Source organism: Delphinus delphis, chromosome 5, assembly GCF_949987515.2.
Source record: "Delphinus delphis chromosome 5, mDelDel1.2, whole genome shotgun sequence".
In the NCBI taxonomy this organism is placed as follows: Eukaryota; Metazoa; Chordata; class Mammalia; order Artiodactyla; family Delphinidae; genus Delphinus; species Delphinus delphis.
In genome coordinates, this window is record NC_082687.1 from 63,797,229 (window position 1) to 63,821,679 (window position 24,451).

General features: G+C 40.3%; 2 protein-coding genes across 3 annotated transcripts in view; both read right to left on the reverse strand.

The window, feature by feature from the left end:
* SPMAP2L (sperm microtubule associated protein 2 like) overlaps positions 1–913 on the reverse strand; it is a 58,214-nt gene extending 57,301 nt beyond the window's left edge. The window contains exon 1 of the mRNA XM_060011739.1: positions 493–913. Within this exon, the coding sequence (XP_059867722.1) occupies positions 493–913 (421 nt within the window). The remainder of the gene's footprint in view (positions 1–492) is intronic.
* A 4,433-nt stretch (positions 914–5,346) lies between these two features.
* ARL9 (ARF like GTPase 9) lies at positions 5,347–23,826 on the reverse strand. 2 transcript variants are annotated; one of them, XM_060011740.1, is made up of 4 exons: positions 23,540–23,826; positions 20,517–20,679; positions 17,676–17,851; positions 5,347–6,232 (listed from the first exon to the last, which is right to left on the reverse strand). In XM_060011740.1, exons 1-4 carry the CDS (start codon positions 23,813–23,815, stop codon positions 6,053–6,055), a joined length of 795 nt encoding a protein of 264 aa, XP_059867723.1. In that variant the 5' UTR covers positions 23,816–23,826; the 3' UTR covers positions 5,347–6,052. The 2 variants fall into 2 exon arrangements, with proteins under 2 accessions (XP_059867723.1, XP_059867724.1); XM_060011741.1 differs by lacking the exon at positions 5,347–6,232 and adding an exon at positions 10,914–11,123.
* Positions 23,827–24,451: the final 625 nt, after the last annotated feature.

Here is a 24,451-nt window from a genome sequence, read left to right on the forward strand (position 1 = left end):
TTTCCCATCAGAGCTTCTTGAGGTCCAAAGACAGGGCATTGCAAAACAGCAGGTAAATGACACAAGTGTTATCCTCCTTTAAAACAAAATGGGGGGGGGGGACTTCCTTGGTGGCACAGTGGTTAAGAATCCACCTGCCAATGCAGGGACCACGGGTTCAAGCCCTGGTCAGGGAAGATCCCACGTGCCGTGGAGCTACTAAGCCCGTGAGTCACAACTACTGAGTCTGCACTCTAGACCCCGCGTGACACAACTACTGAGCCCTCGTGCTTAGAGCCGGTGCTCCACAACAAGAGAAGCCACCACAGTGAGAAGCCCGCGCACAGCAATGAAGAGCAGCCCCGCTCGCCGCAACTAGAGAAAGCTCGCGCAGCAGCGAAGACCCAGTGCAGCCAAAAATAAATAAATAAATAAATTTATATTAAAAAAATAAAAGGTTCCTTGCAGGCAAACCTTCCCATTAGAACCTCCAGAGGGACCCCCAACACCTACCTCTCAGGGAAGATGGCAGAAGCCGTGGCGGGGATCTGGTCAGCAGAGACGGGGAGATCATCACGCCAGCTCTGGGAAGCAACTCGACTTCGTGGGGCTTGTGGGGCTCGCGGGGTGGATGAGGCTTGTAAGGTGCATGGGGTTTGGGGGGCCTGTGGGGCTCACAGGGTTGGTAGAGCTCATAGGGCTTGTGGGGCTTGGGGATCTGGTGGGACTCTGCACACGCCTCTGACTCGCCTGGCTGGTCTTGCTCGCCGGCCTCCTCGGCTAACCCCGGCTCCTTGGACTCCCCAGGCTGGTTGAGCACGTCAAACATCCTGACTACAATGGGCTTCTGGAGGGCTTCTGGGCGAGTGGATATTTCTGCCATGTCGTGCCCATCGGACAGCCCAGAAGAACCCGAAAACTCCTGGCTCTCCATTGGCGGCCCAGAAGCTCCCGCTGGGCGACGACCGGAGGCTGCTCGCCTTCTATAAGACGGGAGAGGATGGGCTGACGGCCCGCACTCCGCGCGCCCCGCCCCAGCGCGCCCAACTCAGACGCGACGCGGCAGCGCTTAACAAGCCCCGCCTCTGGGCCCCTCCCTGCACGTTCTCCCGTTGCCAAGACGACACGCCAAGTTGCGGGGGCCCACCTGGGGCCCCGCCCCTTAGAGAGGAGGCAGGTGAAAAAGAGAAAAGGGGCAGGCTCCCTGATCAGCTGTTTTTGCTTCCCTTACTTTAAGTCTGTTTCTAAGCGCATACACTTGCATGTAGGATCATTACATCTTCTTGCAGAGTTGACCTCTTTATTATGTAATTCCCCTCTTTTGGAAAATTATTTTTCCAGTTTTATTGAGAAATAACGGACATACATCCCTGTATAAGTTTAAGGTGTACAGCATGATGGTGTGATTTACATGTATTGTGAAATGATTACCATGATAAGTTTGGTTAACATCCATCCTCTCATATTGATACAATAAAAAAAAATTTTTTTTCTCCTTGTGATGAAAATTCTTAGGATCTACTCTCTTAACAACTTTCCTATAATGCATACAGCAGTGTTAACTAGAGTCATCATGTTGTAGGTTCCATCCCTGGTGCTTATTTATCTTATAACTGGAAGTTTGTATCTTTTGACCACCTTCCTCTAACCGACCCCCTCCCCCCAATCCATATAACCACAAACCTGATTCCTTTTTCTGGGTTTGGTGTTTGTTTAAATTCCACACATCAGTGAGATCATATAGTATTTGTCTTTCTCTGTCTTGTTTTGCTTAGCATAATGCCTTCAAGGTCCACCCATGTTGTTGCAAATGATAGGATTTCCTTGTTTTTTAATGGCTGAATAATATTCCATTGTATGCACGTTTGTATGCATGTATATACATATATATACACTACAAATTCTTTTATCCATTCGCCCATCCATGGACACTTAGGTTGTTTCTATGTCTTTGCTACTGAAAATAATGCTGCTAGGAACATGGTGGTGCAGATACCTTTTTGAGTTAGTGTTTTCATTTCCTTTGGATATATTCTCAGAAGTGGAATTGCTGGATTGTACGGTAGTTCTATTTTTAATTTTTTGAGGACCCTCCATACTGTTTTCCACAGTGGCTGTACCAATTTACAATCCCACCAAGAGTACCAAAGATTCCCTTTTCTCTACATCCAAGCTGGCATTTGTTATCTCGTCTTTTTGATGATGGCCATTCTAATAGGCTTGGGGGGATACTTCATTGTTTAACTGGCATTTCCCTAATGAGGAGTGATGTTGAGTATCTTTTCATGTACATGTTGGCCATTTATAGATCTTATTCAGGAAAAATGTCTATCAGGTCCTTTTCCGTTTCTTATTTTATTTTTTCTGCTATTGAGTTGTATGTGTTCTTTACATATTTTAAATATTAACCCCGTATCAGATATACAGTCTGCAAATACTTGTCCCATTCCATTGGTTGTTTTCTCATTTTGTTGATGGTTTCTTTTGCTGTGTAGAAGCTTTTTAGTTTGATGTAGTCTCACTTATCTTTTATTTTGTTGCTTGTGCTTTAGGTATAATTCCCCTCTTTATCTTTGATAACTTTCATTATTCTCAAATCTTCTGTGTCTGAAATTAATATAGCTACTCCTGCTTTCTTTTGATTAGTGTTATATCTTTCTTCATTCACATAATTTTAATCTATATGTCTCTTTATATTCAAAGTGAGTTTCTTGTAAGCAAGAAGTGAGTTTATGGATCTTTTATTTTTTAATACACTCTGAAATTTCTGTCTTTTAATTGGTGCATTTAGACCACTGACCTTCAAAGTGATTATTGATTTAGTTGGATTAATAGCTACCATATTTTTACTGTTTTCTATCTGTTGTCCTTGTTCTTTGTTTCTCTTTTTGTCTTCCATTCTTTTTCTACCTTTTGTGGTTTTAATTGAACATTTTATTTGATTTCATTTTCTCTTTTCTTGGCATATCAGTTATAACTTCTTTTTTTTTTTTAGTGGTTGCCCTAGAGTTTGCAATATACATTAACAACAAATCCAAGTCTACTTTCAAATAACACTATACCACTTCACAGGTAATGTGAATACCTTATAATAACTAAATAATCCAAATTCCTCCCTCTCATCCCTTGTATCATTGCTGTCATAACATTTATACACACATATAAGCATACATAGTCAAATATAATGTTGCTATTATTATTTTTGAAAAAACTAATGTTAGATCAATTAAGAATAAGACAAATGAGGGCTTCCCTGGTGGCACAGTGGATGAGAGTCCGCCTGCCAATGGAGGGGACACGGGTTCGTGCCCCGGTCCGGGAAGATCCCACATGCCGCGGAGCGGCTGGGCCCGCGAGCCATGGCCGCTGAGCCTGCGCGTCCGGAGCCTGTGCTCCGCAACGGGAGAGAGGCCACTACAGCTAGAGGCCCGCGTACCGCAAAAAAAAAAACAAAAACAAAAACAAAAAAAGAATAAGACAAATGAAAGTTTTAATTTTACCTTCACTTATTCCTTTTCCAATGTTCTTCCTTCCTTTATGTAGGTCCAAATATCTGACCTATATCATTTTCCTTCTGTTTAAAGAATTTCTTTTTAACATATCTTGCAACAAAGAAGTACTGGCAAAAAATTCCCTCAATTTTTGTCTAAGAAATTTTTCTCCTTCACTTTTGAAGAATTTCACAGGGTACAGAATTCTAGGCTAACGGTTTTTTTTTCTCAACACTGTGAATATTTTACTCTACTCTTTTCTTGTTTGTGTGGTTTCTGAGAAGCCTAATGTACTTATCTTTGATCCTCTATAGGTAAGGTGTTTTTTCCTCTGGTTTCTTTCTGGATTTTTTCTTCAAATTTGATTTTCTGCAGCTTAAAAGTGATATGCCTATCTATAGTTTTTTGTTGTTGTTGCTGTTGTTTTTTGTGGGGGAGGGCATTTGTCCTCCTTGGTGTTCTCTGAGCTTCTGGGATCTGTGGTTTGGTGTCTGACATTAATTTGGAGAAATTCTTAGTCATTGTTTCAAATATTTATTCTGTTCCTTTCTTTTCTTTCTTTCTGGTTTCCCATTACACACATGTTGCAACTTTTGTAGTTGTTCCACAGTCCTTGTATATTCTGTTCTGTTTCTTTCTAGTCTTTGTTCTTAGACTTTCAGTTTTGGAGGTTTCTATTGAGATAGTCTCAAGCTCAGAGATTCGTTCCTCAGCTATGTCCAGCCTTTTAACAAGCCCACTAAACACATTCTTCATTTCTGTATGGTGCTTGTGGTATCTCTTCTGTATGTTTTGTGTTTTAGTATGTCTTGTAGTTTTTCTTGATAGCCAGGCATGATGTACTGGGTAAAAGGAGCTGCTGTAAACAGGCCTTTAGTAATGTGGTGGTGAGGTTGGGGCGGGGGAGGGGGAGCGTTCTATAGTCCTGTGATTAGGTCTTAGGCTTTTAGAGACTAAGTGCCTCTGGACTGCAAACTTAAGTCTTAGTTTTCTGCCCTTTTAGGTGGAACAGAATGTCTAGAGTGGGCTGGAGTTGGGTATTTCCCCCAGGTCAGTTAGGCTCTGGTAATAACCCAGCAGGCTAGGCTCTGGTTAACTAGTTTCCCCTGAGGGCAGGTCTTGTTAAGAAGGACAGAGTGCTCTGGCATATTTCAAAAAAATTTTTCCCCTCCCTTGGAAGCACCAGGGGATTTCTCTCCAATATTTATTATAGGAATCTGGTCGAGGTTCTGGAGGTAAATCTCAAATAATTGGGGGCCCCTCCAATGACTGGGTTCCCCTAGAGTGTTTTAACTTTCAGATTACTCCACTTGGAGCAACCAGCAATTCATCAGTCACCGTTCCGTTTTTTCTACCCTGGGGTTCCCATGGGCAGTTTCCCACTATAAGTCTCTGCTCTGGTAAATTGTTAATCTCTGTATTCTCCTGTTGCTCCCTCCAATGCTGATTTTTTAGTCTGTTCAGCTTTTTAACTTGTTAGAATGGAGTGGTGGCTTCCAAGCTTCTTACATGCTGGGCTCAAAACTGGAAGTCCTTTTTTTTTTTTTAAAAAAAAAGATCAAGACAGGACACTAAGGTTCGAAGTTGGATTTATGTCTGTAGGTAAACAGAGTTATCACTCTTACAAAATATTTCTAGTAAAGAAAGCTTATCTATATAAAAAAGCTAAATAACAAGAATTTAAAAAACAAATCCTCATGGTGTTCTTCTTTTAGTGCAATAGTTTCTTAAAAAGAAGCCTTTCCTAAATCTTTCTGAATGCTGTTAATTTATATTTCTATGTGGATTTGATAGTGCTTACTTTTCTTATTGCCCTATCCTGATATTTCTTTCCCTACAGTATTAAATGGATCCACTTAAAGGAAAGACACCTGGATTTTTACTTGAAAAGAGAAAAGTTATTAAAATATTTTAATGTAAATCTCATTTCATTGAGAAACTACAAATGGAATGAATGCTTCCTACTGTTCACTTTAATTTGGTTGATTAAAAATCCAAATCCCGGGAATTCCCTGGTGGCACAGTGGTTAAGAATCTACCTGCCAATGCAGGGGATGTGGGTTCAAGCCCTGGTCTGGGTAGATCCCACATGCCATGGAGCAATGAAGCCCGTGCACCACAACTACTGAGCCTGCACTCTAGAGCCTGCGAGCCACAACTACTGAGCCAATGTGCCACAACTACTGAAGCCCATGCACCTAGAGCCCGTGCTCCGCAACAAGAGAAGCCACCGCAATAAGAAGCCCATGCACCACAACGAAAAGTAGCCCCCGCTCGCTGCAACTAGAGAAAGCCCGCATGCAGCAACAAAGACCCAACGCAGCCAAAAATAAATAAAAATTAAAAAAAAATCCAAATCCCTCTAAATACATTGTTTTACCAATATTTTTAAAGTTCAAAATATAAATAGAGATCCTCTTAATCAATTAACATTATCTTATATATGTGTATATGCCCTGCATTGAGAAAATAGGAAATGCCTTATTTTTTATTGGAAAGTGGAAACTTTTGGCTTCCAGCCTGCCGCTAAACATTCCCTGGTGATGTTCAAATCATGAGCCTCACAGTGGGCCTAGGCCTGATCACTGCATGTCTGCAGCCAGCTGTGCAATCAGGTCTCTGGCATCTTGCATGATGGAGGGTATCTCTGAGCCATTCTCAGTCACCTGGGTTCCAAACAAGAACATCTTCCTGTCATTTCCCACCTCAGATAATGCCAAAGCTTCATGGATATCTGTAATGTGATAGGCTGCTTCAAGATCCTTCACCAAGAATGAAAAAAGAATTGAGAAAAAGTTGGTTATTTTGCAATCTTTTTGGATAGATACATTTATTACTCTCATTTATTGCTCTCAATGACCCCACCTCCATTCTAATATGGAGGATACTGTAATCCCATTACTATGATCTTAATGATTGTTTGAATATAATGATTTTCATTGGAATTATATCAGCATTTATGAGTTATCATCAAAAAAGTATGTTCTGGAATGAAGTTAAGTCGATATAATACCTTAATCAATTTCCTAAACAGTGCAATCTATCTGCTTCTAATTTTGTTTTTCCATTTTTATCTTTATTTTCCTAATATTATTTTTAATTTGTCTTAACAATAGAAATTTGATTCATTAATTGGTTTTTGCCCATATCATATTTTATTGATTAAGCATTTGCCAAATGTGAGTTTTCCTTTGCAACCATTATTTCTACTGAACAAAAAATTTTGGATCAAATTTGGAGGGATGGAGGGAGACAGAGAAGGGATAAGGGAGGAAGTTTTAGAAAATGGAGTAGTGGGTAAAGGAGGCTAAGAGGGGAGGGACAGGTGGAGGGAAAAAGGACAAGATGGAGAAGCGGGGAAGGCTTAAAGGACAGAAACCCACTGGGAGAGGTAGAGAGAGGAGAGATTAAAATGAGGAGACAGAAAGCATGTGTTTATGCTGCATGCCAAGGTCAAAACCTCCTTGAGGTCAAAATGCCAAGGTCAAAACATATTTCTTTGCCTCTCACACATCAAGAATTATTTATGCAAATGACCTCTGACATTCCCTCTCCTAAATACATACACAGATTCAGTTATAGTTTTTAAGTCCTTTGCAAAAGTTTAAGTATTTTCACTCCTAAAATTGCATTTGTATTTGGCTTTTTGTTGTTTCATAGTGTTTTCCCATAGCTTTAGGACATCATCTGAAAATAGTCCAATATTGTGTCATTTTTTTCTTGTACCAATATGAACCTATCAAATTCCATAACTGGGAGCCTGTGAGACTTTTCCTGATGTGGTATGATTACCTTTCTGGTCCTCCCAATATATTGCCTGTCTGAAACCTGAATTCACTTATTCCTAGAGCCCGCAGTGAATTTTGCAACTGTGTTAATGAATCTAGTAACATGTGGACAATGTCTCAAGTTAAAAAAAAAGTCACTGATGGAATTGGAGAGGAAGAAAATAGAAGGAGGGTGTTGCGTGGGAGGAGGGGCTCCTTGTAATGATAAAAGCACATCAGGGATAAATATCAGATGCATTCCACACTTACATAACTGTGCCTTAATAGAGATCATCACTCAAAGAGTAAAGATAGTAAGTCGACGTTTTAAAAATACTTATGTAATAACTTGAACCAATGAGTCATACAAAAAAATAAATTACTTTGGCCAAGGAGCATCACCCAAGATGCATTACACTTAAACTAGAATATCCAAACCTTTTATTATTAAACCCCAGTAAAAGTTATAAATTTGACACCAAATAGCTCTGTTTATTCAATTTGATGAAGAGATATAAACCACAAAGGAGAGTATTGCTAAATTTGTCTATTAAAAATGAAAACCTGGGACTTCCCTGGTGGCAGAGTGGTTAAGAATCTGCCTGCCAATGCAGGAGACACAGTTTCGAGCCCTGGTCCAGGAAGATCCCACATGCCACAGAACAACTAAGCCCATGTGCCACAACTACTGAGCCTGTGCTCTAGAGCCCATGAGTCACAACTACTGAGCCCGCGTGCCACAGCTACTGAAGCCTGCGTGCCTAGGGCCCGTGCTTCACAACAAGAGAAGCCACCACAATGAGAAGCCGGAGCACCACAACAAAGAGTAGCCCCTGCTCACCACAACTAGAGAAAGCCTGTGTGCAGCAACGAAGACCCAACACAGACAAAAATAAAAATAAAAAAATTTATTTAAAAAAATGAAAACCTATGTATTAAAAAGAGAACCATAAACAAAGTAAAATCATAAGCTAATAGATTGCTGGGGAAGATATGTGTAATGTATGTAACAGACAAAAGTTTTTCCAAAGGACACGAAAGACTCCTACAACTCAAAGGAGAAAAGATAAACACCGTAACAGGAATTTGGGGAAAGATATTAAAAGATAATTCACAAATGTGGAAGTTCATTTCAAAGAATGAAACTAATTTGAAACTAATAACCAGTGAACATCTGAAAACATGTTCAAGCTCACTAGTAATTAAGGAAATGCAAATTAGAATAATAAGATAAAATTTCATCCCCATGAGACTGGCAAAAATGAAAGTTTGACAAGCCAAGTATTGACAAGGATGTGGAGCTATAAAAACTGTCATATACTGCTGGTAGGAAAAATAAACTAGTTCAATATCTTTGGAAAGCAACTTGGTAATATCTAGCAAAATTGAATATGGACAAATCCAAAACCCAGCAATTCCTCATGCACTAGAGAAATGTTGGTACACATCAACGAGGAGACACATACATGAAGATTCACTGTAGAACTGATTTTAGCAATAAAACATTGGAAATAAACCAAATATCCAACAAGAAAATGGTAAAGCCGTGGTATATTCATGCAATGGAATACTATACAGCTTACTTAAATGTACCAGGATCCTCTAAATCTTTACAGTTTGTGGTACTTAAGATGCTCATTAAAAAAAAATCTCCAGCTTTTCTTTTAGAAATAATCTGCTGGACTAGCATCTCTGCTGGACTTTAATATAGGCTCCTACTTTTAGATCATTTGTAATTATTTAGTTTACTTCCATAAATATTCATCCATAGAAGTAGTGGAAGAAATGGCAGGAACTGAGCTCTCCTATGACTGGCAACCCTAGCAATTAAGAGAGGGGTTTTAGCATTACAGGCATACCTCAGAGATATTTCAAATTTGGTTCCAGACTACTGCAATAAAATGAATACTGCAGGGCTTCCCTGGTGGTGCAGGGATTGAGAGTCCACCTGCCGATGCAGGGGACACCAGTTCGTGCCCCGGTCCGGGAAGATCCCATGTGCCACGAAGCGGCTGGGCCTGTGAGCCACGGCCGCTGAGCCTGCGCGTCTGGAGCCTGTGCTCCGCAACGGGAGAGGCCACAACAGTGAGAGGCCCACGTACCGCAAAAAAAAAAAAAAAAAAAAAAGAATACTGCAATAAAGCTAGTCACATGAATTTTTTTGTCTCTCAGTGCATATAAAAGTTATGTTTACACTACTGTAGTCTATTAAGTGTGCAATAGCATTGTCTAAAAAAAGTACATACCTTAATTAAAAAATACCTTACTGCTAAAAAATGCTAACCATCATCTGAGCCTGAAGCAAATTGTAATCTTTTTGCAATAGTAACATCAAAGATCACTGATCACAGATTATCATAACAAATATAATAATCATCTTAAAAGTTTGAAATATTGCAAGAATTACTAAAATGCTACACAGAGACATGAAGTGAGAAATGCTTTTGGGAAAACGGTACCTATAGACTTGCTCGATGCAGGGTTGCCACAAACCTTTGATTTGTAAAAAACAAAATATCTGCAAAGTGCAATAAAATGAGGTATGCCTGTACAATGCTATAGATGTCTAATACCTTTTTAAACTTTCTTTATTGTAGTAAAATACACATAAAGAAATTTGCCATATTAACCAATTTTAAGTGTCCAGTTCAGTGTACAAATAAGTACATTCACATTGTTGTACACCATCCATCTCCAGAACTCTTTTCAACTTGTAAAACTGATACTCTGTACCCATTAAACAATAACTTCCCGTTTCTCCCTCCCCCAGGCTCTGGCAATCACTATTCTACTTTTCATTTCTATGAATTTGACTGCTCTAGGGACCTCACAAAACTGTATTCAGGGACTTCACTGGTGGCGCAGTGGTTAAGTATCCGCCTGCCAATGCAGGGGACATGGGTTCGAACCCTGGTCTGGGAAGATCCCACATGCCATGGAGCAACTAAGCCCATGCGCCACAAGTACTAAGCCTGTGCGCTAGAACCCGCAGGCCACAACTACTGAGCCCGTGTGCCACAACTACTGAATCCCGCATGCTTAGAGCCTGTGGTCCGCAACAAGAGAAGCCACCACAATGAGAAGCCTGCACACCGCAACAAAGAGTAGCCCCCATTCGCCGCAATTAGAGAAAGACTGCACGGAGCAACAAAGACCTAGTGCAGCCAAAAATAAATAAATAATTTTTTTTAAAAAAGTGTAATCATACAGTATTCGTCTTTTTGTGACTGGCTTACTTCACTTAGCATAATGTCTTCAAAGTTCATCTATGTTGTAGCATGTGTCAGAATTTCCTTTTTTAAGGCTGAATAATATCCATTGTATGTATATATCTCATTTTGTTTATCCATTCATCTGTGGATGGACACTTGGGTTGCTTCTACCTTTTGGCTACTGTGAATAAGTCTGCTATGAACATGGCTGTGCAAATATCTGTTTGAGTTCCTGCTTTCAATTCTATTGGTTATATACCCAGAAGTGGATTGCTGGACTATATGAAAACTCTATTTTTAATTTTTTAAGGAACTGCCATACTGTTTTTCACAGTGGCTGCACCATTTGACATCCCCACCAACACTGCACAAGGGTTCCAATTTCTTCATGAACATTTAATATTTTAATGCATGTGTGTGAAATAAATTCAGGTCAGGCTAATTGATCTAAAACCACTTCTTTATACATATTAAACACGCAAATATTTTGTAGAAATCAATTCAAAAGTCAATAAATGTTCACTGAATTAAATTCAACAGGTAGATTGGTTCAAGATGGTGGAGTAGAAGGATGTGTGCTCACTCCTTCTTGCAAGAGCACTGGAATCACAACTAACTGCTGAACAATCATCGACAGGAAGACACTGGAACTCACCAAAAAAGATACCCCACATCTAAAGACAAAGGAAAAGCCACATTGAGATGGTAAGGGGGCGCAATCACGATAAAATCAAATCCCATAACCGCTGAGTGGGTGACTCACAAACTAGAAAACACTTATACCATGGAAGTCCACCCACTGGAGTGAAGGTTCTGAGCCCCACATCAGGCTTCCCAACCTGGGGGTCTGGCAACAGCAGGAGGAATTCCTAGAGAATCAGACTTTGAAGGCTAGCGGGATTTGATTGCAGGACTTTGACAGGACTGGGGGGAAACAGACACTCCACTCTTGGAGGGCACACTCAAAGCAGTGTGTGCATCAGGACCCACGGGAAGGAGCAGTGGCCCCATAGGAGACTGAACCAGACCTACCCACTAGTGTTGGAGGGTCTGCAGCAGATGACTGGGGGTGGGCTGTGGCTCACCAAGGGACAAGGACACTGGCAACAGAAGTTCTGGGAAGTACTCCTTGGCGTGAGCCCTTCCAGAGTCTGCCATTAGCCCCATCAAAGAGCTGGTAGGCTCCAATGCTGGGATGCCTCAGGCCAAAGAACCAACAGGGAGGGAACCCAACCCCACCCATCAGCAGACAAGCTGATTAAAGTTTTACTGAGCTCTGCCCACCACAGCAACACCTAACCCTACCCACCACCAGTCCCTCCCATCAGGAAGCTTGCACAAACCCCTTAGATAGCCTCATCCATCAGAGGACAGACAGCAGAAGCAAGAGTAACTACAATTCTGCAGACTGTGGAATGAAACCACATTCACAGAAAGATAGACAAAATGAAAAGGCAGAGGACTATGTCCCAGATGAAGGAACAAGATAAAACCCCAGTAAAACAACTAAAGGAAGTAAAGATAGGCAACCTTCCAGAAAAAGAATTGAGAATAATGATAGTGAAGATGATCCAGGACCTCGGAAAAACAATGGAGGCAAGGATCGAGGAGATGCAAGAAATGTTTAACAAAGACCTAGAAGAATTAAAGAACAAACACCTAGAAGAATTAAAGAACAAACAAACAGAGATGAAAAATACAATAAATGAAATGAAAAATACACTAGAAGGAATCAATAGCAGAATAACTGAGGCAGAAGAATGGATAAGTGACCTGGAAGACAGAATGGTGGAATTCACTGCCATGGAACAGAACAAAGAAAAAAGAATGAAAAGAAATGAAGACAGCCTAAGAGACCTCTGGGACAACATTAAATGCAACAACATTCTCATTATAGGGGTCCCAGAAGGAGAAGAAAGAAAGAAAGGACCTGAGAAAATATTTGAAGAGATTATAGTCAAAAACTTCCCTAACATGGGAAAGGAAATAGCCACTCAAGTCCAGAAAGTGCAGACAGTCCCATGCAGGAAAAACCCAAGGAGAAACATACTGAGACACATACTAATCAAATTGGCAAAAATTAAAGACAAAGAAAAATTATTGAAAGCAACAAGGGAAAAACGAGAAATAACATACAAGGGAACTCCCATAAGGCTAACAGCTGATTTCTCAGAAGAAACTTTACAAGCCAGAAGGGGGTCGCATGACATATTTAAAGTGATGAAAGGGAAGACGCTACAACCAAGATTACTCTACCCAGCAAGGATCTCATTCAGATTCGATGGAGAAATCAAAAGCTTTACAGACAAGCAAAAGCTAAGAGAATTCAGCATCACCAAACCAGCTCTACAACAAATGCTAAAGGAACTTCTCTAGGCAGGAAACAAAAGAGGAGAAAAGGACCTACAATAACAAACCCATAACAATAAAGAAAAGGGTAATAGGAACATACATATCGATAATTACCTTAAACGTGAATGGATTAAATGCTCCAAACAAAAGACACAGGCTCGTTGAATGGATACAAAAACAAGACTCATATATGCTGTCTACAAGAGACCAACTTCAGACCTAGGGACACATACAGACTGAAAGTGAGGGGATGGAAAAAGATTTTCCATGCAAATGGAAATCAAAAGAAAGCTGAAGTAGCAATACTCATATAAGATAAAATAGATTTTAAAATAAAAAATGTTACAAGAGACAAGGAAGGATACTACATAATGATCAAGGGATGAATCCAAGAAGAAGATATAACAATTATAAATATATATGCACCCAACATAGGACCACCTCAATACATAAGGCAACTGCTAACAGCCATAAAAGAAGAAATCGACAGTAACACAATAATAGTGGCAGACATTAACACCTCACTTACACCAATGGACAGATCATCCAGACAGAAAATTAATAAGGAAACAGAAGCTCTAAATGACACAACAGACCAGATAGATTTAATTGATATTTATACGACATTCCATCCAAAAACAGCAGATTATACTTTCTTCTCAAGTGCCCACAGAACATTCCCCAGGCTAGATCACATTTTGGGTCACAAATCAAGCCTCGGTAAATATAAGAAAACTGAAATCATATCAAGCATCTTTTCTGACCACAATGCTATGAGATTAGAAATCAATTACAGGGAAAAAAACGTAAAAAACACAAACACGTGGAGGCAATCAATATACTAAATAACCAAGAGATCACTGAATAAATCAAAGAGGAAATCAAAAAAAACCTAGAGACAAATGACAATGAAAACACGATGATCCAAAACCTACGGAATGCAGCAAAAACACTGCTAAGAGGGAAGTTTATAGCAATACAATCCTACCTCAAGAAACAAGAAAAATCTCTGATAAACAATCTAACCTTACACCTAAAAGAACTAGAGAAAGAAGAGCAAACAAGACCCAAAGTTAGCAGAAGGAAAGAAATCATAAAAATCAGATAAGAAATAAATGAAAAAGAAATGAAGGAAACAGTAGCAAAGATCAATAAAACTAAAAGCGGGTTCTTTGAGAAGATAAACAAAATTGATAAACCTTTAGCCAGACTGATCAAGAAGAAGGAGAGGACTCAAATCAATAAAATTAGAAATGAAAAAGGAGAAGTTACAACAGACACTACAGAAATACAAAGTATCCTAAGAGACTACTACAAGCAACTCTATGCCAATAAAATGGACAACCTGGAAGAAATGGACAAATTCTTAGACAGGTATAATCTTCCAAGACTGAACCAGGAAGAAATAGAAAATATGAACAGACCAATCACAAGTAATGAAATTGAAACTGTGATTAAAAATCTTCCAACAAACAAAAGTCCAGGACCAGATGGCTTCACAGGTGAATTCTATCAAACATTTAGAGAAGAGCTAACACCCATCCTTCTCAAACTCTTCCAAAAATTGCAGAGGAAGGAAAACTCCCAATCTCATTCTATGAAGCCACCATCAGCCTGATACCAACACCAGACACGGATACTACAAGAAAAGAAAATTACAGACCAATATCACTGATGCAAAAAACAGAATATGGATGCAAAAATCCTCAACAAAATACTAGCAAACAGAATCCAACAACACATTAAAAGGATCATACACCATGATCAAGTGGGATTTATCCCAGGGATGCAAGGATTCTTCAATATACGCAAATCAATCAATGTGATACACCATATTAACAAATTGAAGGAGAAAAACCATATGGTCATCTCAATAGATGCAGAAAAAGCTTTTGACAAAATTCAACACCCATTTATGATAAAAACTCTCCAGAAAGTGGGCATAGAGGGAACCTACCTCAACATAATAAAGGCCATATATGACATACCCACAGCAAACATCATTCTCAATGGTGAAAAACTGAAAGCATTTCCTCTAAGATCAGGTACAAGACAAGGATGTCCACTCTCACTACTATTATTCAACATAGTTTTGGAAGTCCTAGCCACAGCAGTCAGAGAAGAAAAAGAAATAAAAGGAATACAAATTGGAAAAGAAGAAGTAAAATTGTCACTGTTTGCAGATGACATGACACTATACATAGAGAATCCTAAAGATGCCACCAGAAAACTACTAGAGCTAATCAATGAATTTGGTAAAGTTGCAGGATATAAAATTAATGCAAAGAAATCTCCTGAAATCCTATACAATAACAATAAAAGATCAGAAAGAGAAATTAAGGAAACAATCCCATTCACCATTGCAACAAAAAGAATAAAATACCTAGGAATAAACCTACCTAAGGAGACAAAAGACCTGTACATAGAACACTATAAGAGACTGATGAAAGAAATCAAAGATGACACAAACAGATGGAGAGATATACCATGTTCTTGGATTGGAAGAACCAATATTGTGAAAATGACTATAGTACACAAAGCAATCTACAGATTCAATGCAATCCCTATCAAATTAACAGTGGCATTTTTTTACAGAACTATAACAAAAAATCTTAAAATCTGTATGGAGACACAAAAGATCCTGAATAGCCAAAGTAGTCTTGAGGGAAAAAAACGGAGCTGGAGGAGTCAGACTCCCTGACTTCAGACTATACTACAAAGGTACAATAATGAAGACAATATGGTACTGGCACAAAAACAGAAATATAGATCAATGGAACAGGATAGAAAGCCCAGAGATAAACCCATGCACCTATGGTCAACTAATCTATGATAAAGGAGGCAAGGATATACAATGGAGAAAAGACAGTCTCTTCAATAAGTGGTACTAGGAATACTGGACAGCTACATGTAAAAGAATGAAATTAGAACACTCTCTAACACCATACACAAAAATAAACTCAAAATGGATTAAAGACCTAAATGTAAGACTGGACACTATAAAACTATTAGAGGAAAATACAGGAAGAACACTCTTTGACATAAATCACAGCAAGATCTTTTTTGACCCACCTCCTAGAGTAATGGAAATAAAAACAAAAATAAACCAATGGAACCTAATGAAACTTAAAAGCTTTTGCACAGCAAAGGAAACTATAAACAAAACGAAAAGACAACCCTTAGAATGGGAGAAAATATTTGCAAACGAATCAACGGACAAAGGATTAATCTTCAAAATATATAAACGGTTCATGCAGCGCAGTATTAAAAAAAAAAACAACCCGGGCGTCCCTGGTGGCGCAGTGGTTGAGAGTCCGCCTGCCGATGCAGGGGATATGGGTTCGTGCCCCGGTCCGGGAGGATCCCACATGCCGTGGAGCGGCTGGGCCCGTGAGCCATGGCCGCTGAGCCTGCGCGTCCGGAGCCTGTGCTCCGCAACGGGAGAGGCCACAACAGTGAGAGGCCCGCGTGCCGCAAAAACAAAATAAAAACAAAAACAAAACAACCCAATCCAAAAATGGGCAGAAGACCTAAATAGACATGTCTCCAAAGAGGACATACAGATGGCCAAGAAGCACATGAAAAGCTGCTCAACGTCACTAATTATTAGAGAAATGCAAATCAAAACTACAATGACGTATTACCACACCAGTAAAAATGAGCATCATCAGAAAATCTACAAACAATAAATGCTGGAGAGGGTGTGGAGAAAAGGGAACCCTCTTGCACTGTTGGTAGGAATGTAAATTGATACAGCCACTATGGAGAACAGTATGGAGATTCCTTAAAGAGCTAAAAATAGAATTACCATATGACCTAGCAATCCCACTACTGGGCATATACCCTGAGAAAACCATAATTCAAAAAGACACATGCACCCCAATGTTCATTGCAGCACTATTTACAATAGCCAGGTCATGGAAGCAACCTAAATGCCCATCAACAGATGAATGGATAAAGTAGATATTGTATATATATACAATGGGATATTACTCAGCCATAAAAAGGAACGGAATTGGGTCACTTGTAGAGACATGGATGGACCTAGAGACTGTCATACAGAGTGAAGTAAGTCAGAAAGAGAAAAACAAATATCATATATTAATGCATATATGTGGAACCTAGAAAAATGGTACAGATGAACCGGTTTGCAGGGCAGAAATAGAGACACAGATGTAGAGAACAAACATGTGGACACCAGGGCAGAAAAGTGGGGGTGGTGGTGGGATGAATTGGGAGATCGGGATTGACATATATACACTAATATGTATAAAACAGATAACTAGTAAGAACCTGCTCTGTAAAAAATAGATAAAATTAAATTAAAAAAAATAAATTCAACAGGTGTTTGTTGAATTCCTACTATGTACAAGGCATTATGCTAGGTTTTACAAAGGACACAAAGGTGAATGATAGTCTCTGTTCTCAAGGAATTTACTGCTGTCCCTTGGTATCTGAGGGGGATTGGTTGCAAGACCCCAGCAGACACCAAAATCTGAGGATGCTCAAGCCCCTTACATAAAATGGCACAGTATTTGCAAATAACTTATGCACATCCTCCCATATACTTTAAATCATCTCTGGATTACTTATAATACCTAATACAATGTAAATGCTATGTAAATAGTTGCCTGTGTGTGGCAAATACAAGTTTTACTTTCTGGAACTTTCCAGAATCTTTTTTTTCCTGATCCACAGGTGGTTGAATTCACAGATATGGAGGGCTGACTGTATAATCCAATAGATCTAATAGTATAAACTGAACTGAACATACAACATATTATTGAATATCTCGCTATTAAAAGTAGACATTTCTACTTCTTGTATTAATAATAAAACTATTGAGTACAATTTATATTTGCACCAATTTTTACCTGTTTGTTTGCAAACACAACCAGAGGAAGGATTGGATTTGTCCCAATTAGTTGATGAAGGTGCTTCTTAGCTTCAGGTAATCTGTTGTGATCTGCTGAATCCACCACAAAGATTAGCAGCAATCCCTTGGACAGGTACATTTCCCAACAGGAACGGAAAGGTTTGCTGCCACCAACTACAAAGAACAGTAGAGAAGGAAGACACACACACAAACCTCAGGAGAGTCCACTGAGGGGGGCAGGAAAGACACATTTTGATAATTCCTGAACACTGGATACATATTCTAATAAAAGACCTCTGTGAGACTCTACCCAATTCTTCAAACAACTTCAGCGATGTTACTGGGGAAATGATTGGTGGGAATATTTACCCTCCACAAGCGGGTCACTCATTCTGGAACACAAAGGACCAGCATAAAGATCTTAAATTTGTACTACAGTGGATGCCTCCTGATCTGTTATACACAGCAGCCATGATGGCCAATGCCTGCCTGTCAGGTATAGCTCAGCGAATGGGAGTAGGATACTAAAATAATTCAGGGTGGTGGGTTAAAACACATATTTCTCTAAAATAAGTTTTAAATGGACTGATTTAAATGTCATTGGCTAGCCTCACTTGCACAACTTTTTTCCTTTGTCAAAATCCCAGAACTAATTTCCTCTCTTAATCTTGCACAAAGAGTTAATATGATCCTGTGGGCATTCAGGAATACTTGCTTCAGAAAAAATTCCTTTGGGTTATTTCATTCTGCTGATTCTTCCCAGAAGAGACTTTTTGGAATGATAATAATACATACACAATGAATTCAGTTTTTATTTTTCTCCTGGGACAGAATATGACAAACAATGGCCCACAGCCTAAATCTGGCTCACTGCCTATTTTTGTACAGCCCACGAACAACAAATGGATTCTACCTTTTTAAATGTTTGGGGAAAAAAAGAATACCATTTTGTAACACATGAACATTATATCACATTTGGATTTCAGTACAAATAAAGTTGTATGAGAACACAGGCACATAGATATGTGCACATATGGTCTCCGGCTGCTTTCGCAGTACAACTGCAGGGTTGAGTAGCTGCACAGAGCCCATGCGGCCACAGAGTCTACATTAGCTACTCTCGAGCCCTCTGCAGAAAAAGTGTGCAGACTCCTGTTATAGGGACTTAACAATACCATTTAAAAAACGAATAGGACAGGGTGTTGATTTGTCTTTGTTTTCTTTTGTATGGAGAGCCAGGCTAGTCATTCTTTGAAGTATTTTGTGTTTTTAATTTTTTTAAAGAATGTGTATAATCCAAGTAATTCATATGGTTTTAACACATGTAGTTTAAAGATGAACATGTCGTCCCCCATGTTCTTGGCAACACCATGGCATTTCACCTACAGAGGGATTGCTATCTTTTAGGTATTAACTTCTAACTTGACAGCAATGTAGTTGAGAACACAGTTTGTATGATGCATCCTCTTTGAAAACTTTGTTAAGACTTGCTGTATGGCCCAGTAAGCGGTCTTTGCTGGTAATTGTTCTGTGAGTGTTTGAGAAGAATGTGAATTTTAACTTTTGTATGTGGCTAAAATTGTCTAATTGGACAATTTTATATATATATATATATTTTTTTTTTTTTTGGACAATTTTATATTATTCACTAGATCGAACTTGTTGACTGTGTTCAAATTTTATATATCTCTGCAGATATTTTTTCTCCTTGATCTTATTAATAATTGACAAAGATATGTTGAAACCCCTCACTCCAACGGCAGATCTGTCCATTTCTCCCTCTAATTGGAGTTTTCTTTTTCTTTCCTATCTCCCTTTCTTTTTTTCCTTCCCTTTCCTTTCCTTCCCATTTTTCTTTTCACGTTTTATATTTTGAGACTTTTGTTAGCCATCCATTTCATTAAAAATATTATTTCTTCCATAGCTTCTGGGGAAATTGAAAACTCTATTCTTAACAATGCTTTTATCATAAAGATTTACCTGCAGGCTTACCAATTTCTCTGCCCACCATTTTCTCTTCGCAACTGAATGAAAGCAAAAATTCATAGCATTTTACTAGCGGGCTGGAGGTGGGGTACAAAAGGGGGTACAGAAAACTCCCAGTTTTCTGGCTTGAGCATGTTGATGGGTGAGGAGACATTTACTGACCAGTTGGATTACAAGGGAAAGGAACACATACGGAGATATATCAAACATTTTGTCTTGACGATATTAGGCTTGAGAGGCCAGTGAGACAGCCAGGTAGAGATGTCAGGCAACATCTGGATATGTTTGGCTGGAGAGATAAATTTGGGAGTCACTAGCATATAGATAGTATTTAATGTCAAGAGGAAAGGTAAAATCATCCTAGGAGAGAGTGTAAAGAGGAGACAAGAGGATCTAATGCAACTTTGGGGTACAGCAATATTTTGAGAGGTGGTGACTCCAGAACTGCTAGAGGAGGGGTTTCTGGGTTGCCATCTGGTTACAAAAGGTTTGGAGGTTACCTCTATTTGCATTTGCAGAGAAGGAAACACACTGTATTTACTCAGATTGCATTTATATTTGGGGTAGTAAGGGAGGAGGGAGGCTGTTATAGGAGGGGTGCAAAAGCCTTCCCCTCAACTCCCCTTTATCGCCACCACTGCAAAAAGAAGAAAATGAAAAGAACAGAAAGTGATTCCCACACTGTACCCAAGCACTAAACTACACATGCATTCTGAAAGTCTAGGAAAATCTGACCCAGTGTTTCATTTCACAACGACCCAATGTTGATAACATTAAATCTGGCTTAAGGTATAACAATAATGTGGCTATAGGCTATCGGTTATCCCCAGAACTACTGAGAAAGACAGCTTACTCTCCAGGAACTCCAACTGGCTGTCTTCAGTGCTGATGCACACTGCATTGAAACCTTGGGTTGGTGCCACGCTGTGCTGGACTCTGTTTAAAGCTAGAGAGTGGAGAACACTGGTCTTTCCTGCTCCATCCAGGCCCAGCACTAGGATCTGCTTATTTTTCTCCTGTGAAACAAAAGATAAGTCAATAAAGCTATGCTATCAGGGCCCTGGTTTTCCTGACTCCTGGCAGTGTGCCTGCCAATAATATTGTGGAATTGTAAACCAGGACAAAATATCGCAAAACATTTAATAGGTCTAGAACAAACTGTACCAGTCAGTTTGTATTTTATATAATCAGCCATCAGTTATGTGATATTAATTGCATACCCCCTCTCCATCCCCCAACTCCTGGTCAATCTATCAAATATATATTTTATATATATATATATATATATATATATATATATATATATATATATATATATATATATATATATATATATATCAGGATTTATGGGAGGTACCATAAATCTTCAGGGTCAATTTTCAGACTTCACTTTGCTTCCTGAGTTCATGTCTATTGGAGACTGCAACAGAATTCAATTTGTTGTATGGGGTCTTGGGGCCTACTTGTTCCATATATTGACTTTGCCACTCAGCATGTAAGCATCTAAGGTCTCATATTATTAATCTGTCTTGTCTTCCCAGTTGAATCACTAGATTAAAAGCTCTTAGGGCAAGGTTACCCTCATAAATGAAAAGGCGAAGATTATAGAAACTGTTAAACCTGTTCCAATCATAATTGAGTATTTAAAAATCTGATGCTAAAACCTGATGAACTAGATGTAAACTTTAGGAAGAAGCATTCTACCAACATACCAACCTTAGAAAATTTTATGACAAGTGATTGAGGGGCAAGAAGGGCAGGCTGGTATGAAGACAGAAATAGAAATTTCAGAGTGCTCAGAAAGGTGACTTTTAGGGTACAAACTTTAATGTAAACAGTAATAAATGAGCAACAATCCAGCCAGACTACTCAGAGGAATTCTATTTCTCAAACAGCCTACTAAAGAGATTTCTCATGCATAAAAAACACTAATAAATGTCTTCAGTGGCATTGGTTTAAAAATAATAATCTTATACATTTCTGCTTGAACACTAAATGTTGACATTAGACTTAGACTGGATTTCTGTTTAAAAAAAAAAAAAAGTGATCCTAAACAGCACTAAATGTCTATCCCACCTCCCACCTCTTTTTTTATTTTTTAATATATAAGATCTATGTAAAAGTAAGATGGTTTAAGGTCTGGTCTAATAGGGTCTTGTGTACAGGGCAGCATTTAATAAACCTGTCTAGTGAATAACAGAATGTTTGTTTTTGGAGTGAATTCTTGATGGCTCTTAAAGCAAAAGGTATTTCCATAGGTGTTTCCTCTCTCCATCCCCACTTCCTCCCCGTTCCCTCTTACCCACACCTAAATGTCATAGTGTCATTCTGAGAGAGTGATGGTAAGGAAGAGGGACTTGATGCATGAAGGGGATGTTTTAAAGCAATGATGCCACCAAGAACTGGCTGCAAGATGTGGATTGTGTCCCCCTCATTATCTCCACCAATGGCTCTACTCAGGCTATCCCAACATATTTCATCAGTTCCAAGATGCTGTTTGTTTTCTGTTTGTTTTTTTTTTCACATTTTAACATCTCTGAAATGAGGACTTTACAATCTATGGTATGTCATATTTTGGTTGGCAGCATTTTTTTTCTTTGTTTGTGTTACCTAAAATAATGGCACCTTAGCTTCTATGAAATTTTGTGAATAAAAACAGTTCCCTACTCCCTTTCCAACCATATCGCTGCTCCTAAACCCCTAGAAATTCTGCAGTCACTGATGTTTTACATTTTGCTTATTTTTTAGTCTAAAATACAAGCCTCCTCATATTTAAAATCTCTTAAGAAAAGCTGGGGTTACTGTAAAACAGGAGTTCAGACCCGAAATGTGATTCTCAACACCACTGTTCCTTGCAAAAGTTATTCATTTAACTATATGTGAACCTATGTAGTCTGTGTTTTACCAGAGATCAAATCTCCATTAATAATTCACATTGTTTAGAACCAGAAAGCAGCTCTGAGCTCAGGAACTCCAGGAGCACAGAGCCCACTGAGCTGATCCAAATAATGCCTGTTTTTCCTTCTTCCCCCTCAATTTTTAAATCGTGGTAAAATACACAACATGAAATTTACCATCATAACCATTCTTTAACATACGGTGATATTAAATCCATGCATAATATTGTGCAACCATCACCACTATCCATCTCCAAAACTGTTCATCTTGTAAGATTAAACTCAAACTCCGCACTCCCCCTTCCCCCAGGCCCCACCATTCTATTCTCTACGATTCTGACTACTCTAGGTACATCATATATGTGGAATCATAGGTATTTGTCCTTTTGTGACTGCAGTGCCTGGTTTCTGAGACCTCTCAGTTAAACCTTTGTGCCCGTCCCTTCTGGGCGCTGGTGGTCTGAAAACAATGGAAGTAGTAACCTCAGCGCCCACAGAAAATGTCCAGAGGGACCCAAAACACATCCTGCACAAATTCAGGAACCCTGCACCTTCCCACATGGAACTTACGAAACAGAAAAGACTGGGAGAGAGAGCGCATGTGTGGTGAGGGTTTGGGACTGGTTTCAGTGTCGTGGGCGGACTGGGAGCTAGCGTTGGGCGTCGGACAGAGATGGGGCTGGAAAGGGGGCTGTTCCCCGCGCTCCCGTGAACCCGACTAAAGCCTCCTCTTCAACACTAGACCAGACGAGACCTGACCTTCCTCAACACTAGACCTAGACCTTGGACGCAGGGTCGGGGTTAGGGGTGAGAGCGGGCAAGGGGCCGGGGAGATGGCGTTCGCAGCTTGGCACACCTGTTCCATCCACGGTTACAAAGCCCGCACACGAGACCGGATTCCCTCCGGCGCGAGAGCCGGCGCTCCGGCCAGAACGCTGACAAAGGCCTTGGGTGAGGGTCTGAGGCACCCGTCTCTTACCGGCAGCTCCAGCGGCGGCTTTGCCAACGTGCTGTTGTCCTTCTCTTTCTCTTCTTTTTCCGTAAATTGTTCCTTCCCCTTCTCCGTCTCCCGCCCTTTCCTCTTTTCCTCTTCTTTACTCTTACTTTTCTCCTCCCTCCCCCTTTCCTTTTCTTTTTCCTTAATTTTCTCCTTCTCCACCTCCTTCTTTTTATCTTTCTCCTCCTTTCCTTTTCCCCGTATTTTCTCTTTCTCCGGCTCCTTTCCCTTCTCTCTCTTCACTTTCCCCCTCTCCATCCCCACCACCCTTGTTTTCCCTCCCTCCTCCCACGCGCCCGCGCGCTGGAGCTGCGGTGCCGGGTCCCGGAAGGAGTGGCCCCTGCGGGAGGCGCAAGGAGGAGACGCAGGTCCACGCAGCGTACAACTCCCCCGCAGTCACCACGCGGCGCCAGCACCCCAGCCCCGAGGGGCGACGACTGCAGTCCGGCGCTCGCTCGCCGGGGACTGCGCGCAGCGGAATCGCCGAGCCCTGGGGCGGTAGGCGAATTGGACAGGGTAAGGCGCGGGTAGCCAGAAGAAGGGTCGAGCCCAGGCGAGGGGTCTGGGAGGCCCGGCCGCGGGAGTTCGGAAAGTCTGGTCAAACAGGAAAATCGTCCCCAGGTGCCATTTCCTTGGGAGATCCCCTCGGGCTGAGCAGGGTGTCTCAGAAAGGCCTTTCGAGACGCCCAGATCTTAGCCTCTCACCTCTCCCGCCTCCTCCCTGAGCCCGCCCAGCCCTCGTGTCTCCGACCCGGGGAACGCTTGAGGCGCACCAGAGGATGCCCCGCCTTCCCCTCGTCAGTAGTCACAAGCCTGGAGAGTGAAGTTAGGGATCTCTCCGCCCTCCGTCCTGTTTAAGTCCACCAGCAGCGTCTAGAGAAACTATCCAGGATG

Coding starts and splice junctions, on each gene's coding strand:
- ARL9 (XM_060011740.1), bottom strand. CDS start 23,815: ATGGAGAGGGGGAAAGTGAAGAGAGAGAAGGGAAAGGAGCCGGAGAAA. Junction 20,680..23,539: donor AGCCGCCGCTGGAGCTGCCG/GTAAGAGACGGG, acceptor TTTGTTTCACAG/GAGAAAAATAAGCAGATCCT. Junction 6,233..17,675: donor TTGTGTTTGCAAACAAACAG/GTAAAAATTGGT, acceptor TTCTTGGTGAAG/GATCTTGAAGCAGCCTATCA.